The sequence below is a fragment of the Halichoerus grypus genome, chromosome 1, assembly GCF_964656455.1.
Source record: "Halichoerus grypus chromosome 1, mHalGry1.hap1.1, whole genome shotgun sequence".
Lineage (NCBI taxonomy): Eukaryota > Metazoa > Chordata > Mammalia > Carnivora > Phocidae > Halichoerus > Halichoerus grypus.
The window spans coordinates 54,567,267-54,582,382 of NC_135712.1; the positions used below are offsets into that span (position 1 = coordinate 54,567,267).

Genomic DNA, 15,116 nt, shown 5'->3' on the forward strand with positions numbered 1-15,116 from the left:
AGAAATTCCAGGGGTTTTAGGAACTCTGTGTCAGGAACCAGGATCAAAGACAAAATATTACCAGGAACTAGGAACAAATATCCATGTATATATTTCTTATTATTTCACAGTGACTCTTTCCCTCTTTTCCTCCCTCCCTCCCTCCCTTCCCACAGCAGTGCAGCTAAAGTCTTGAAATCTCCATCTTACTTTTTGTGAAGGGCTCTGGTGTCAGCTTTGACTGTAGACTTCTATTAAATAGAGTTAGTTGGTGCTAGTCTTTGAAGAATAATGGTGGTAATGTGGGTTAGTAGCTAGTAAGCCACCGTTGAGTATAAGGTCTAGTGTTTATTCTTATTCTATTAATAACCCATAACATGCCACCCTGGGACAGGGGATTGCTTTTGGTTTTTCTAATTTGTAAAATGTTGACAAATTTTTTAAAAATGTAAGATAAAAACAATGTCCAAAGCTTGTTTATTTATGAGTAAAATAAATACTCTAGAGAATATATTGTAGATTTCTATCTTGGAAGTAGTTTTTTTTTATAATAATTTATGAAACTTTCAGCACAAGATGGGTATCAGTTCTTAAATGAATGGAGTTTTTCAAAGTTAAAGAAAATGTTCTACTCATTTCTTTGTAGCCTTTAGTTGGGGGCAAAACACCATAGGTTATGATTAAAAATTCAAACAAATATCCAGAGACTTTACATACAATTATAACCTTAACTGAGATAATTTACCAGTATGAATTCTGGTTTGAAACTGTGGAATAATGCCACTATTTCCCTCCTATCTTTTGGAAATTACCCAGAAACAACAAGAAGAAGAAATAGAAATCAGTAGCCTTTCTATATGCAAACAATAGCCAATTAGAAGGTAAAAATGAAAGAAGAATATTAGCAACCAAAAAAGTAAAATACCTAGGAAAACACGTAAGAAATATACAAGATATAAACTAGTGTTTCTCAAAGTTTTTCCTAGGCCGCCTACATGAGACTATCTGAACTCCATACTAGTCCTAAAGAATCAAAATCTCTGGAGATAGGTCTGGGAGTCTGCATTTTAGCAAGTATCTACACACTGATTTTCTTCACATTAAGTTTAGAAATCAATACTCTATATTGAAACTATAAATGAAGGTTTCTAAAACTCTAATAAAGGTAAGAAAAGAAGACCAAATAGAAAGCAATACACGTAGGAAGATACAGTGTGATAAAGCTGTCAATTTTCCCTAAATTAAAATTTGTAAATATCACATATCAAAAAGTGACAAAAGGGTTTTTGGAGTTGTTATTACTGAAAGCTAATCCTAAAGTTTAGATGGGAAATAAAAGGAAGGCTAGCCAAGAAAATTATAAAAGAGAAGTGTAGGGGAGAAGGGCTGGGAATTTGCCCACTTAGATATTAAAACTTACTATGAAGCTCTCATAACTACAATATTGTATTACTTGCTATTGACTCTATGGACAAGTCTAGAAAATAGAAGAGAAATTCCAGAAGTCGACCCAAATGCATACAGAACTGTTATGTATAAGATGACAACATTGATAATACTAAAGGGGAATTGGACAAATTAAGAATCACAGTAGGAGATTTTAACATGATCTCTTAATAAGTGATACAACATGAACACAAAATTAGTGGAACCATAGCAAACTTGATCTAATTCACATACACACACATACAAACACAAAACACTCCGCCCATTCTGCAGTGGCAGAATATATATACTTTTTAAGTGCACACAGAACATTTACAAAAATTTACCATGTGCTAGTCACAAAGCAAGTCTCATCAAATTTCAAAGAATCATAACATGTAGAGCGTGTTCTCTAACCACTAGAAATCAATACAGAAAGATAAACTTAAAAAATCACTGTTCTTAAGATGTACCTCTAGGTATACCCATGGGTAAGAAAAGAAATGGCAGTGGAAATTAGATAAATTTTTGAACTGAATAAAAAATATATATCAAAGCTTGTGTTATAAGTAAAATATGTGCTTCAAAAAATATTTATAGCTTGAAATGCAAATATTAGAAAAAGAAGCAAATTTGAGTATCAATCATCTAAACATGAAGTTCAGGAGATTAATGGAAGAACAGCAAATTAAAAACAAAGTCAAAAGAAGGAAGTAGTAAAGATATCTGTCTATTGAAATAGAATAAGAAAATAAAATAGAGAAAGTCAATAAAGCCAAAACTTGTTTTATAAAATTGATAAATTCCTGGTAAGAATCTTAAAAAGGCAAAGATAACCCAAATCATGAATGAACATGAAAACATCAAAACTAATTCCATAGTCATCTAAAGGATAATAGAGAATTCTGCTACTTGCAGTGGCTGCCGGAGTTGGCAACCTTCCTTAACTGGACAAAGCCTTTGTTTAGTAATGTGCTTTTCTAGCAGATCACTTAATTCGACTGGGTATTGAGGTGATTATAAGCTTCTGTTTTGTGAAGAAGGGTCTATTTATGCTTTACCTTTTGTAGTAGATACTATCAGTGCCCTGCACATAACCCTTGGCCCCTTGGCCTCTTATTTCAGTATGCTCTGGACAGTTTCCAGTTTTCAATGTCTATTTCTCTATGCCTTAAGGCTATTTTTCCCCCTGGAACTACAGAAGACCTGTACTTCTCATGGCAGTTCGGAAGTCCCAAGGAATTAATACTCCTGCGTCACCTCATCACCACTCAGTCAATAAGCCTTGGGAGTTGTTCTGCAAATATCCCAGTTTTCTCTCCCTTGGAGTTGAATAATACTGAGGCTTGTGTTTTTCGCTGTTTTACTGAGTTTCTCTGTTGTGTATCCAGCCACCCATTGTGGATAACTAAATAACACACCCTGTGGGGCACCTGGATGACTCAGTCAGTTAAGTGTCTGACTCTGGATTTCGACTCAGGTCATGATCTCAGGGTTGTGAAATCGAGCCGTGTATCAGGCTCCATGATGGGCATGGAGCCTGCTTAAGATTCTCTCTCTTCCTCTCACCCTGACCCCCACTTCCCTCTCTTAAAAAAAAAAAAAAAAATAACATACCTATCAATTTAAAGCCTGTTTTCCCTTCCCTGTATCACATCTCTATTCCCCTACCATTGTTCTCTGCACCTCCCAAATAAACTACTTGCATTCGAGCTGGAACCAAAACTGACACTCTTACTCTAAGGGTATATTTCTTCAAGGTTCCAACAAAAGGATGAAGTGTTTTCCAGGGTCCCTCATCCTTGATAGGTAATGCATTCTGTTTTTTCCCCCAGCTTTGTAAGTTGGCTAAAAACTGCCTAGCATCCCAGCTTCTCAGCCACAACTGAAAATGGCAATTGCCTTAAGGAGAAAAGTGGCTACAAAAGTCAATCTCATGTCTCTAGGCTTACCTTCTCTCTGAATGTTGGCCCCAGAGATTTTCAATGCCTTGGTAGCTTTCTGTTGCTTTCAAAAAACAGTTTTTATATCTTCTCCAGCTTTTTTAGTTCTAAAGGAGGTCAAACTTCAGTGTTAGGTTTTATATGCTTACTCAAATTCAAGAGTTACTGTTGAGTAACTGGTTGGGTAAATGAGTCTGGAATTCAAGTGATAGTTCTGAGCTGGAAATACAAACTTGGAAACTGTCCAAGTAGACATTATTTAAAAACATTATTTAAAAACATGACAGTGGATTACTTTAGGGAATGTATGTGTTGATGGAGAAGAGGTTCATTAATTGAGTGCTGGGGAGACAAAGTATCTAGCTATCTAGGAGAAAAACGAAGTATTATATATAAGAAACCATGTTAAGAAAGTGTAGGTTAAACTTTGCACACAGATAATACATTGTTAAACACATAATGGAATTTAAGTGAAGCACTTGTAGGTACAAGGCACTGAGAGATGGACACAAAGATAAGACATAGTCCTCCTTTTCATTTCATCCATATAAAAAAGTATGGTGTATAATAAATGCTATATTAGTTTTGTTCCAATCAGATTGCAGCTTAAGATGCCTTGCCCTGGTGTTGGAATTAAGTCAGTATTCTTACAGGTCAGGGCTGGAAGGAAAATTTTAGCCATGCTTAGAGAACAGAAAGTATGAGAATAAACTGGGATTACCACTTTCCTCTAAAGTAGGAGTGGATGTGGCCAACTCTTGGCAGGCATAGGAATGCTGTTTAAGTGTTTTGAGGAAATAGTTACAAAGATTTGTCAGACTACTCAAAAACAAACAAATGAGAGAACAGTTGTATCTGGGTGGTGTAGATTTTTATTTTTATTTATTTGATTATTTATTTTAGAGAGAGAGAGTGGGGAGGGGGAAAGGGAGAGAGAGAGAAGCAGACTCCCCGCTGAGCGAGGAGCCCAATTTGGGGCTTAATCCCACAACCCCTGAGATCATGACCTGAGCCGAAATCAAAAGTTGGATGCTCAACCAGCTGAGCCACACAGGTGCCCCGATAGTGTGGAGTTTTAAAAAATCATTTCCAGATTTTCTACGACTAGCGTGTATTACTTGTATAATAAAAATGTATGTAGATATTTGCTTTAAGTTAAAGAAATTTTTGACCAAATTATTTCCACAGAGAGAAGTTGCAGCTAACAGCCAGAATGGGGAGGAAATTGTTCCTGTTCTGACTTTACGTTTCTTGATAACACAACTGGAAGCAGCGCTTAGGAACATTCAGGCCACTAATTATACTGTAAGTGTTTGAAAGTTTGAAATAGTGGACTTGGACAACATTTTCCAATGAGAGGGTAGCCAGTGCAATCCTTGTTTTAAGGTGTAGACCAATTTGTATTTTCCTTTTACCTCTGGAAAAAAGGTATGCATAAATTGATTTCCTTCCTGTGTCTTGTACTTTATGACTGCATCTCTGTAATGAGCCGAATCTAGTCCCCTTCCCTACCATAAAATTGTTCATCTTAAATGAAGAGAAACTTGAACTAGTAAACACGGGCTTTCCCATTTGAAACGGAGAGTTATAAACTTCAGAAATTACTCCTTCCTTTCCTCCTAGTTATTAATCAACTCCTGATATTTCTATATTTGTAAAAATTGGAACTTCTGTTATCTGTTAATGAGTACTCATGTGAGATAAAATTGACAAGATATGCTTAATATGTGCAGTATCAAATGATACTTTAGAAATAAATATAGAAAATCTAAGGAAAAGTGAAACTGGCGTCAAAAATCAGAACCAATAGTATAGGACAGTAAAAGGAAAAAATCAGTTCTTTGAATGCTTTGGATTCGTAAAGTAAACTAAGTTTCGCACACATGTAGAAGATGGATTAGAGTTATCTTCAAGAAAGGACTATCTAGGTACCAACTAAGGTAGCCAAAGACACCAAATCCCTAAGATGTACAAGGAAGTGGACAAATCATCTTTGTTTAGTACTCTCAGGATGAGGGTTCTAAGCGGTGATATATACCACCCTAAAGGAGTTCTACATGGAGTCAAAAGAGGTAACAAAAGGGAGTTTGCATTAACAAGTATTCCCAAAAACTTCTGGGATGCTAAAGATCTGCTCTTTCTCCCACTAACCAGGTTGCCAAGCAGTAAAATAAATGAATATAAAATCAGCATTAACAGATGCTGATTGTTTAGCCTGCTGTATTTAGGCATTACTTCAAAGATGAGTCTTACATAAGGAAATGGAGGAGATCCCTCTCTTGGTAGCATTGTTGAGCAGAATTGGAATTGTCATGATCAGAGCAGCCTACTGCTGTATCTCCCTGTTCCTCAAGACTGCCGAGGATAGGTGGGGCAACTTCATTGTAGGAGGTGGCGTGAGGGCAGGGGACAGTTGCCAATAATATCTCTCTATCCATTTAGTTCCAATACTTGGAATAATCCCTGCTATTGGGGGGGGGGAAGGTGGGAAGGAAAGGGCAGAGCATACTGGTTAGAAATGTACTGCCTACATCTCTGAATTCCTGAGTTCTTTACCTTGTACTTGTAATTGTAGCATTACCACAATTCCACATTTTATCCTCAAAGTGTTCTTTTTAGGGTTGTATGAGCCAAAGGCTCAGTCATATTATTTATGAAGCCAGTTTTTTTTTTAAGTTACAAAATAATAGTTTACACTTCTTTAATGTTTGCTATATGACAGACACTTTTTGTAAGGATTAGCTCATTTACGCTTTGAAAGCACCCCCCCTCATTATTCCCATTTTATAGATTTGAAACTGAAGCATAGAGGTTAAACAACTTGCTTAATTCATCAGGTAGTAAGTAGTGGAGTCAGGATACAAACCCATGTAGTCTTCGCTTAAGTGTCTATTCTGTGAACTGCATTTTACCATCTCTGCAAAGATGGGAATTTTAAGATGGAAACCAGTTAGATGTTACATGGGTTCATTGAGAGCAAACACACATGTCTATTTCCACTGAGATCAATTTGAAGCCAAACTTCTAACTCTAGCCAGTTACCTCATAAATGTGTACTGTTGGCCATGAGAACTCAGCTAGGTAAGAGAATACAGTTAGATCAGTAAAGAAGAAAACTTAAATCCTGTAGATGCTTATCATCCCTGTGTACTTGAAAAAAAAATCTTGTTTATAGTATGGGACAGTCTCATTGTAAAAAGTTAATGTGACAAAAGATACGGTTATGATTTTCAGTTAGAGAGCTTATGAACAAAATGTATAATAATTTTCTTCATGGACAATTTTTAAACTTTTTGAGGTAATTTTAGATGCACAGAAGTTGCAAAAATATAGCTTTGGAATACAAAAGTGCAGAGAGGTCTTGGCATACCCTTCACTCAGTTTTCCTCAGTAGTTACAGGTTACATAACAATTTATGTTATCAAAACTAGGAAGTTGGCATTCGTACAGTGGGTGTTGGGTCTGGAGTCTCCAAGACCCACCCCCATATTCAGAAGGACTCAGGGTACTCAGAATATAGTTGTACTCATTACTACTTCTGTATGGAGATCTTAGCCATTTGTAGCCTGTGGGGGTGGGAGGGGGAAGGAGACAATAAATCCTGATGGCTTCCATTTTCTTTAATCAAACTCTAATGTTTTATTTCGAGATTATCAACTATCCTTTTTCTTCAGGGTCAAATTGTCAAATACATCTAAAATGTATTTGCTGTTGTTCTTACTAGATGATTGACAATATAATGATAATTTTTACTATTTTTAATAATTACTAAGTAGGCTTAAGATATTTATTTTTTTATTCAATTAATTAACATAGTGTATTATTAGTTTCAGAAGTAGAGGTCAGTGATTAATCAGTTGCATATAACACCCAGTGCTCATTACATCAAGTGCCCTCCTTAATGCCCATCACCTAGTTACCCCATCCCCCCACCCACCTCCGCTCCAACAACCTTCAGTCTGTTTCCTGTAGTTAAGAGTCTCTTATGGTTTGTCTCCCTCTCTGATTTTGTCTTTTCTTTTTCCCTCCCTTCCCCTATGATTCTCTTCTTGTTTCTTAAATTCCACATATGAGTGAAATCATATGACTATTATCTTTCTCTGATTGACTTATTTCGCTTAGTGTAATACCCTCTAGTTCCATCCATGTTGTTGCAAATGGTAAGATTTCATTTTTTTTTTTGATAGGCCTAGGATATTTAATTAAGCTTGGTATACTGAAAAGTAGCTTAGTCTAAATAACCAAATATTTTTTTTTCTTTTAGGCACATCAGATTAATATTGGTTATTATTTGACATTACTGTTTTTGTATGGAGTAGCACTTACTGAAAGAGGAAAGAAAGAGGTATGTAGCATGTGTTACTTGTCCCTTGTAAATCTTCTTACACTCACTGACTTCATTTTGACAAAAGGTTGATTTTAGAAATTCTCTAAATGTTCATTTTGAAACGTTGGCTAAAGATCAAAGTTCTTTTGTAAATAAGTATTTGAATCACTGAGTACAGTATCTGTGTGATCACAGGTGCTAGGGTTAGAGATGTGAATAATGACTACATGACTGTATCAATATGAAAGCTGCTCCGACTTCTCCAGTTTGGAAGATAATTATTGTAAAAGAAAACAAATGCTTTTTATATGAGCCAAACCTAGTTTTATGTTACTACAGGATTACACAGAAGCAGAGAATAAATTTCTAGTGATGAAGATGGTGATCCAAGAGAATGAAATTTGTGAGAACTTTATGTCTTTAGTTTATTTTGGACGTGGTTTGCTTCGTTGTGCTCAGAAGAGGTAAGGATTTTAATAAACGGGCAGATCTTGCCTTTCAACTTTTAGCATTGTGAAATGGGATAAAGTTTTTATAGTATACCAGATATCATGACATTTGTGCTCTACTGGTTCTTCTTCACCTGTTCCTATCGGTAATAATTTATTTCATGTATTTGAGAATATTTAAATATCAAACTTAACAGGTCATGGCAATAAAAGGCAGTGTAGCAAAGACATGAGGAACATAGGCTTTGGAGTCTGACAGACCTGGGTTTAAATACATTTTCTGCCATGTACCCAATCTATGACCCTGAGAAATGTAATGTTACTCAGCCTTATTTTTTCTTACCTGTAAAATGGAACTAATAATAGTGCCTACCTTATAAGGATGTTGCAGATGATTAAATAAGCGCTCAGAACACAAAAATGCTAGGTTTAATAAATAAATGATGGTTATAGTTATTAATACTGTCACCAGTGGGAATAGATGTTTAAGGTATAAATGAGCTTCTAAAGCATTGAAAGGGTCCAGGTGCTGGGTTTGGGAAATATTGGGGATTACACATTTAGTGAAATTGTGCAGACTATCTATTTACTTCCTATATGGAGATCCTTAGCTTTTGTAGCATAATTTATTGATTTTATTTGCTAAGAATGTAGTATATTCTAGAGACTGTGTGTGCTAAGTGTTGGGGATATGATAGTTTGCAAAATAGACAGTTCCTGTCTTCATGTAACTGATAGTATAGTGAAGTTTATAGACCTTAATCAAATAATCAGTTATACAAATAATTATGAAATATGATAAACAGCTATGAAAGAAAATGCAATAAATAATTAAATAGTCTTCACTGGACACCCAATCCAGTTCTGGGAATCAGAAGTCTTCCTGAGGAAATCATGTGTGGCTGAGACTTTTGAAAGATGAATTTGGCAGCTGTGCCAATCCTTATGCAAGATTACTGCTGGGCCCAACCATGGGATTCCTAAAAGAGTCACCTCTGTGGGAGTTACCTGATTCTCTTGTAAGGTTTATCTTCTATCCTCTGGCATGCTTGTTTTTTACTTGTTTTACCCAGAAGACTTCCTGCTTCCCATTTACTAGCATGATGTCATCAATATAGTGGGCCAGTGTGATGTTTTGCAGAATTTCAGGATGGTCAGAATCTCTTTAGTCTATATCGTAAAGAGAATTCACATAGCTGTGAGACAAGACAAAGAATGTATACTGCTGTCCTTCCCTCAGATGTGTGAACTACTCTTTAGTCTCTTTACCGTTGGGCATTGGAGAGAATCTGTTTTCCATATCACTGATACCAGAAAGCCCAGTCACATGATAGCATCATTTACTTTCATCCCTGGCCTACAGAGAACAGTTACCACTGAGCTGCTCAAAGACACTGGTGCCTTTCTCACCGTGTATTTCTTAACTGCTTTAATGGATGGAGTGTCTTCTGGGCCTTTCCAGGGAGCCTTGTCTAGTGGTGGCTTCTTTGGTCTTGTGTAGGAAGTCCATTCTAACATCCTTATCTCCCTGAGCTTTCTTCAATACCCTGCCAAAAAATTTCCAGCATCTCCACCTCAATTACTGTAAGCCATTGTTGGATCCAAGCTTGACGTAGCCTCAGCAGCATGTTGGCTCAGGTGGCTCAGGTGTCCTTGCTAGGAAAGTAAATCTTGAACTATGGAGGAGTCATCCCATATCAACATACACTTCCCTATGCAGCTGTGTCTGTGTGTTGGTTTGGCACTCTTAAGATCCACTCCCACATGTGTTTCTGCCAGTATATACTTGTCAAGTTCTGCAATTCTTGTGGTGAATCAGCTTTTCCTTTAGGAGCAGGGACTCTATTTTCCCACTTGGGCTCTGCTTATACCCGATCCTAGAGTTATTGGTCTGTGAGCAATGAGAAGAGATAGGAGAGGATCTTGAGAAGGAAGGGCATCATCTTTTGATATATGCACCTTAGATGATATTTTGGCTTGGTCAGTAAAGGGATTCTGTACTCCTCCAGCAAAAAAAAGGGGTTCTTGTCAGCCAGAGGGTTCAGGACAATTTAGAGGTTTCATTTAAATGTCCCCATTTCAGATCTCAGGGTCTACTTGTTCCCTATCAAAGCCCTGATTCTAGCATAACAGTCCTGCTGAGGCAGTGCTTTTAGTCTCTGCTGTTGTTCTACCCTTGTGATTAAATACTGGGCCTCATTTTCAGCACAGTCTGCCCTTACAAGGTTAGTCTTGATAAAGGTTTTTTAAAATGTTACCATAGAGACCTTTTAGCTTTCACAGAGTGTCCTGAATTGGTAATAGTCCTGTCAAGGAGGTGCATTTGGTCTCTTTTGCAGTTTGTTTCACCTTGTGATTAAATCTGGCCTGATTTTTCAGTACAGATTATCTTTATGACTGTAGGAGATGAGAGCCTTTTTAAATGCTGCCATAGAGTCCTCTGTCTTTCACAGTGTGCCCTGAGTCAACAGTTGGCTGACCTGTGCCTGTCATTCTCTTTCTTCAAGGCTTCCAAGACAGTAGACAAAAGCCAACCAACTCTACAATCCCTTTAATTACCATGGCCCCCATACTGTTCAAGCTTGAGCTACTACATAATCTATTGCCTCCCCTTCCACCTGTATTTCATCCCAATCTACCACAGGTGAGAGTCCTAGCATTTGTATTTCTATAGCATGCCAGAGGTTATCACCACCCTACTTACCACAAAAAAAAAAAAGGGGTTGCTTATTGTCTTACTGTTAAACTATCTAGTTAGAGTCCCATTCAAACTAACCTTATTTTAAAATACCTTGCAGATATAATGGAGGACTGCTAGAATTTCATAAAAGCTTACAAGAAATAGGAGATACAAATGATCATTGGTTTGACATAGATCCTACAGAAGATGAAGATTTACCTACAACTTTTAAAGTAAGAAATTGTTTAAGAACATTTCATCTGTGACTAATCAGAATCATTTTTGATGAAGTGTGGTCTATTCTAACTTTGTCATATTCTATAGCAAGCACATTCTTTTGTTGGAAATTAGCTTTTTATATAAGAAACAACATTGATTCCATTACCTAGTACAGAATGTAAGATTCAGCACGGAGAGAAGTGAGGTGGCTGGGTTAGCAAATAACAAGATTTGTTAGTATTTACAAACAAGAAGATTAAAAGCTATACTAGTCCAGAGAAATGAGGTGGCTGGGTTAGCAAATAACAAGATTTGTTAGTATTTACAAACAAGAAGATTAAAAGCTATACTAGTCCAGTACTTCACATGGCTAGAGCTAAATGTAATAGTTAATCCTTTTTACTAATTGTATTTACCATTATTTTGTTGTTGATTTAAATTTTAAAAGTACTAAGATAACTTGGAAAACTTATTTCAGAAAACTTGAAAGATATAAAAGTGCTCAAAGATAAAATCATCCATATTTCTTCAAATGGAGAAACTATTAGTATTTTCATTTATGTCTTTCCAGACACACATGTATAAACACTTGTACCTTTTATTTTTAGTAAATTGGAATGATGTTATACACATTGATGTGTAGTTTGGAAATACATACTGTGAATTTCCCAGTAGTTAGATTATTGTACAGTATGGTTTTTTTTCATGGTCCATCATGTAACTGTGCTTTAATTTGTGTAACCAGTTTCCTGCTATTGAACATTTAGTTTATCCTAAACATTCCAGTTTTTCACTATTATGTAAAGTGATCTTTGTGCATTTCCCACATAATTCCAATAGGACAAATTTCTAAAGGTGGAATTGTGAATCAAGTCTCTACACATTTGTAAAGTTGTTGATATATATCTTCATATTTCTTTTCAAGGTTTGTACCAGTTTGTGTTCTTTTTTTTCTTTTTTTTTTTTAGAGGGAGAAAGAGGGCACACATGCGTGTGCACGTGCGACCTGGGGGAGGGGCAAAGGGAGAGGGAGAGAATCTCAAGCAGACTTTGCACTGAGCAAGGAGCCCCACATGGGGCTCGGGGCTTGATCTCATGACCCTGAGATCATGACCAGACCCGAAATCAAGAGTCAGATGCTTAACCGACTGAGCCAACCAGGCACCCCACCAGTTTGTGTTCTTAAGATGAAGTATGGGAGTTTCCATTTCCTCACACCTTCTTGGTATTCTTAATTTTGCAGTAATTTTTATCCATCTTTTAAGCCATATTAAAGTAACTTTTTAATTAGTTTAGTATGAAAATAGCTAAAGTAGGTTTCTCTTAGTGTTTGAATGATCTCTTTCCAGACTTTTACTTTAAACTTTTCTAGATCCTTATATATTGGCTGAGTTGAAAGCCAAATCCATTCCTCAAAGCGGATGTTTTGAAAAAATACAAAATTCAATTTTCTTGGAAGCTATAGCAACTCAAATTGTATAAACCTAAAAATATAGCTTCAAAATATATGGGACAAAAACTGGTAACACTAGAAGGAGAGATAGAAAACTCTTCAATCACAGAGTACTATTTTAACATAGCTCTCTCAGTAATCAGTAGAATAAGCAAACACTTTTTGGCATTTGTCAGGAAAATCACATGACTTTAAACCTAGACTTAATAATGATTTTATATATTATTTTTAACATTAAACTTTTGTGCTTGCCTAAAGCAGTCCCTACTTGGTCTTAGTTTTCTCTTTTTCCTCTTCCTTTTAAAATATTTTTCTTTATTATCCAAACATTTTTAGTGAATTTTTGTTTCCAGCAAAATAATACATGTATACAGTTTGTTAAATAATATTAAAAGACTTAACATTAACAGTCTGTGGTCCATCATCTCTGATTGTAGTTCCTAACTAGAGACACCTTCTTCCAGCTCTCTAGGCATATTTCTTTGATACATCTGTATCTTTTGAAAAGATGTGTACTGCTTTTTATAATATTTCTCCATTTTAGATATTATCTTTTGACTTCCCACTGTGGCAGATGAGGAGGGTTTATTAGCTCTCTTATACATCCCCTTTACACATACACTTCTCTTTCCCCATCCTACCAATAGTTATACATTTTTATTAAATTTGCTTTAGGGTTTTCTTTTATTCCTTGGATTATCCTTCACTTCTACGTAGAATCCTCTGTTTCTTAGATCTCAAGTTTTTCTATTTTTAGGTTTACTCCTTGTTCTGGTGTTACAACTCATTCAGCAGCTTCTTAGAAAAGGGTATGACTGGGAGGTAAATTTTTTGAGACCTTTCAAGTCTTCAAAATAATTTATTTTTTGCACACTTTATTTATGTCTTGCCTGGGCATAGAATTGTAGGTTGTAAATTATTTTCCTTCATGTTTTCAGAGTGTTTCTGTTATCTCCTTTCTTCCAGTATTACTTTTGAGAAATCTGATGTTCTGATTCTCAATCTTTTGCTTATAACCTGTTTTATTTTTTTTTTCTTTCTGGGAGTTTTTAGGATATTCTGTGTTCCCTAGTGTTCTGAGCTGTTTTGAAAATGTTCTGGGACATTCAAAAAATTTATCAGATGATTTTTTCATTATATTTATGAAATGTTTGTTATTCAGATACTTGATATCTTTGACTAAATCTATGATTTTCTTGTTTTTTCCCCTATTTATTACATTTTATCTTTTTGTTTTATTTTCTAGGAGATTTTTCTCAACTGTAACTTTCTGCGTAGGCCTGATAATCAACCAGTGCACACTAGTGCTATCATATTAGTTGTTATAATGTTAAGATATTTATGTACTGTTTCAAAAATAGTTGCTGCCATGGGTTTCTTGGGCACCCAGCCACCATTCCAGCTGCTTTGGACTTTCCACCAGCCCTCCCTCCCTGTACTTCTTTAAAATACAATAAAGGTTTAATGTCTGGTAGGGCAGAGTGCTTCAGTGACCCTGTTGTAGCTGTAAGCCAGCATGTTCTTAATCTGTTATGATTGGTGCCTGGCACCCCACCAAAAGTTTTGCTTCCCAGACATTGTGATTAGTTTTTTTAAGGCATTTAGAGGGCTGGCCTGTACCCCTTTATCCTAGGTGAGTTCTACCAAAGGCCTACCCTGCCCCATTTGCTCCTATCTTCATATATCCCCTTAGATAAACTCATCCTGTGGGGGGATATAGCAGGGTAGTGTCCTTTCATATGGTTATTTTTAACATTACCCTTGTTCCTATCCTTTTATTGAATTTTTAATTTTAATGATTATTTCAGCTGTTATCTACCAAGAGTTTCTGTTGTTACGAATGTTCCTTTTTTTTTTTTTTTTAAATGACAGTCTGTTTTTGTTTCATGAATGCATAATATATCAGAGGTAAATGTCAGCCAGATCCTGGAAGGCCTTATATAAGCCAAGTATGGGGTTCAGACCCTTTCTTGAAGTTAATATGAAACCCCTGAAGACTTTTAAACACTGGAATGATATAATCAAATTATAATAAAATGAGAAATAGAGAACAGATACACACTCATATACCTGTCTATACCTATCTATATGTATAGATGCACATATGCATGTGTGCCTCTCTGGGAGGTGATATTTAAGTGGGAACCAGAAGGTTGAGAATAGAACTAGCTCTGTAAAGGCTGGGGGAAGAGTATTCTAGGTAAATGGAAAAGAGTGTGGGAAAGACCTTAGGCCTTGACACACAAGTTTGAAGAACTGAAAAAATAAAACCATATGAATTTTATAATGAGCAAGGCTAGAGATGAATTCAAAGAGATGGCTAGATATACTGAATTTAGATTCTGCAGGTTCTGCAGAACCTTGCAGTCCGTCTATGGTAAGGGTTAAGACTTTATTTTAGGTACAGTGGGAAGCCATTGAAGGGTCTTAAGCAAGGAACCAACATTTTTTGCTTCTGTATAGAGAATACCTTGGAGCAGAGTAGGTGGGGAAGGTGGGCACCAGTTAGACAGCTATTACAGCTAATAATCTAGGTAAAACAGAATGTTAACAATGGAGATAGAAATGGAAGAATTTGCAGTGTATTTTGGGAAAAGACGCAACAATTACGTGATGATGTATTGCGTGCAAAGGGTGATGG

The 15,116-nt window shown here is 36.1% G+C and overlaps 1 protein-coding gene across 11 annotated transcripts in view; it reads left to right on the forward strand.

Annotated features, from left to right (window-relative positions):
• Window positions 1-15,116, forward strand: part of DZIP3 (DAZ interacting zinc finger protein 3) — a 96,572-nt gene that overhangs the window by 22,787 nt on the left and 58,669 nt on the right. For all 11 annotated transcript variants that reach the window (XM_078065778.1, XM_078065767.1, XM_078065773.1 and 8 more), the window contains 4 exons: window positions 4,536-4,652; window positions 7,612-7,692; window positions 8,014-8,138; window positions 10,922-11,036. In XM_078065778.1, coding sequence (XP_077921904.1) covers window positions 4,536-4,652; window positions 7,612-7,692; window positions 8,014-8,138; window positions 10,922-11,036 — 438 coding nt within the window. The remainder of the gene's footprint in view (window positions 1-4,535; window positions 4,653-7,611; window positions 7,693-8,013; window positions 8,139-10,921; window positions 11,037-15,116) is intronic.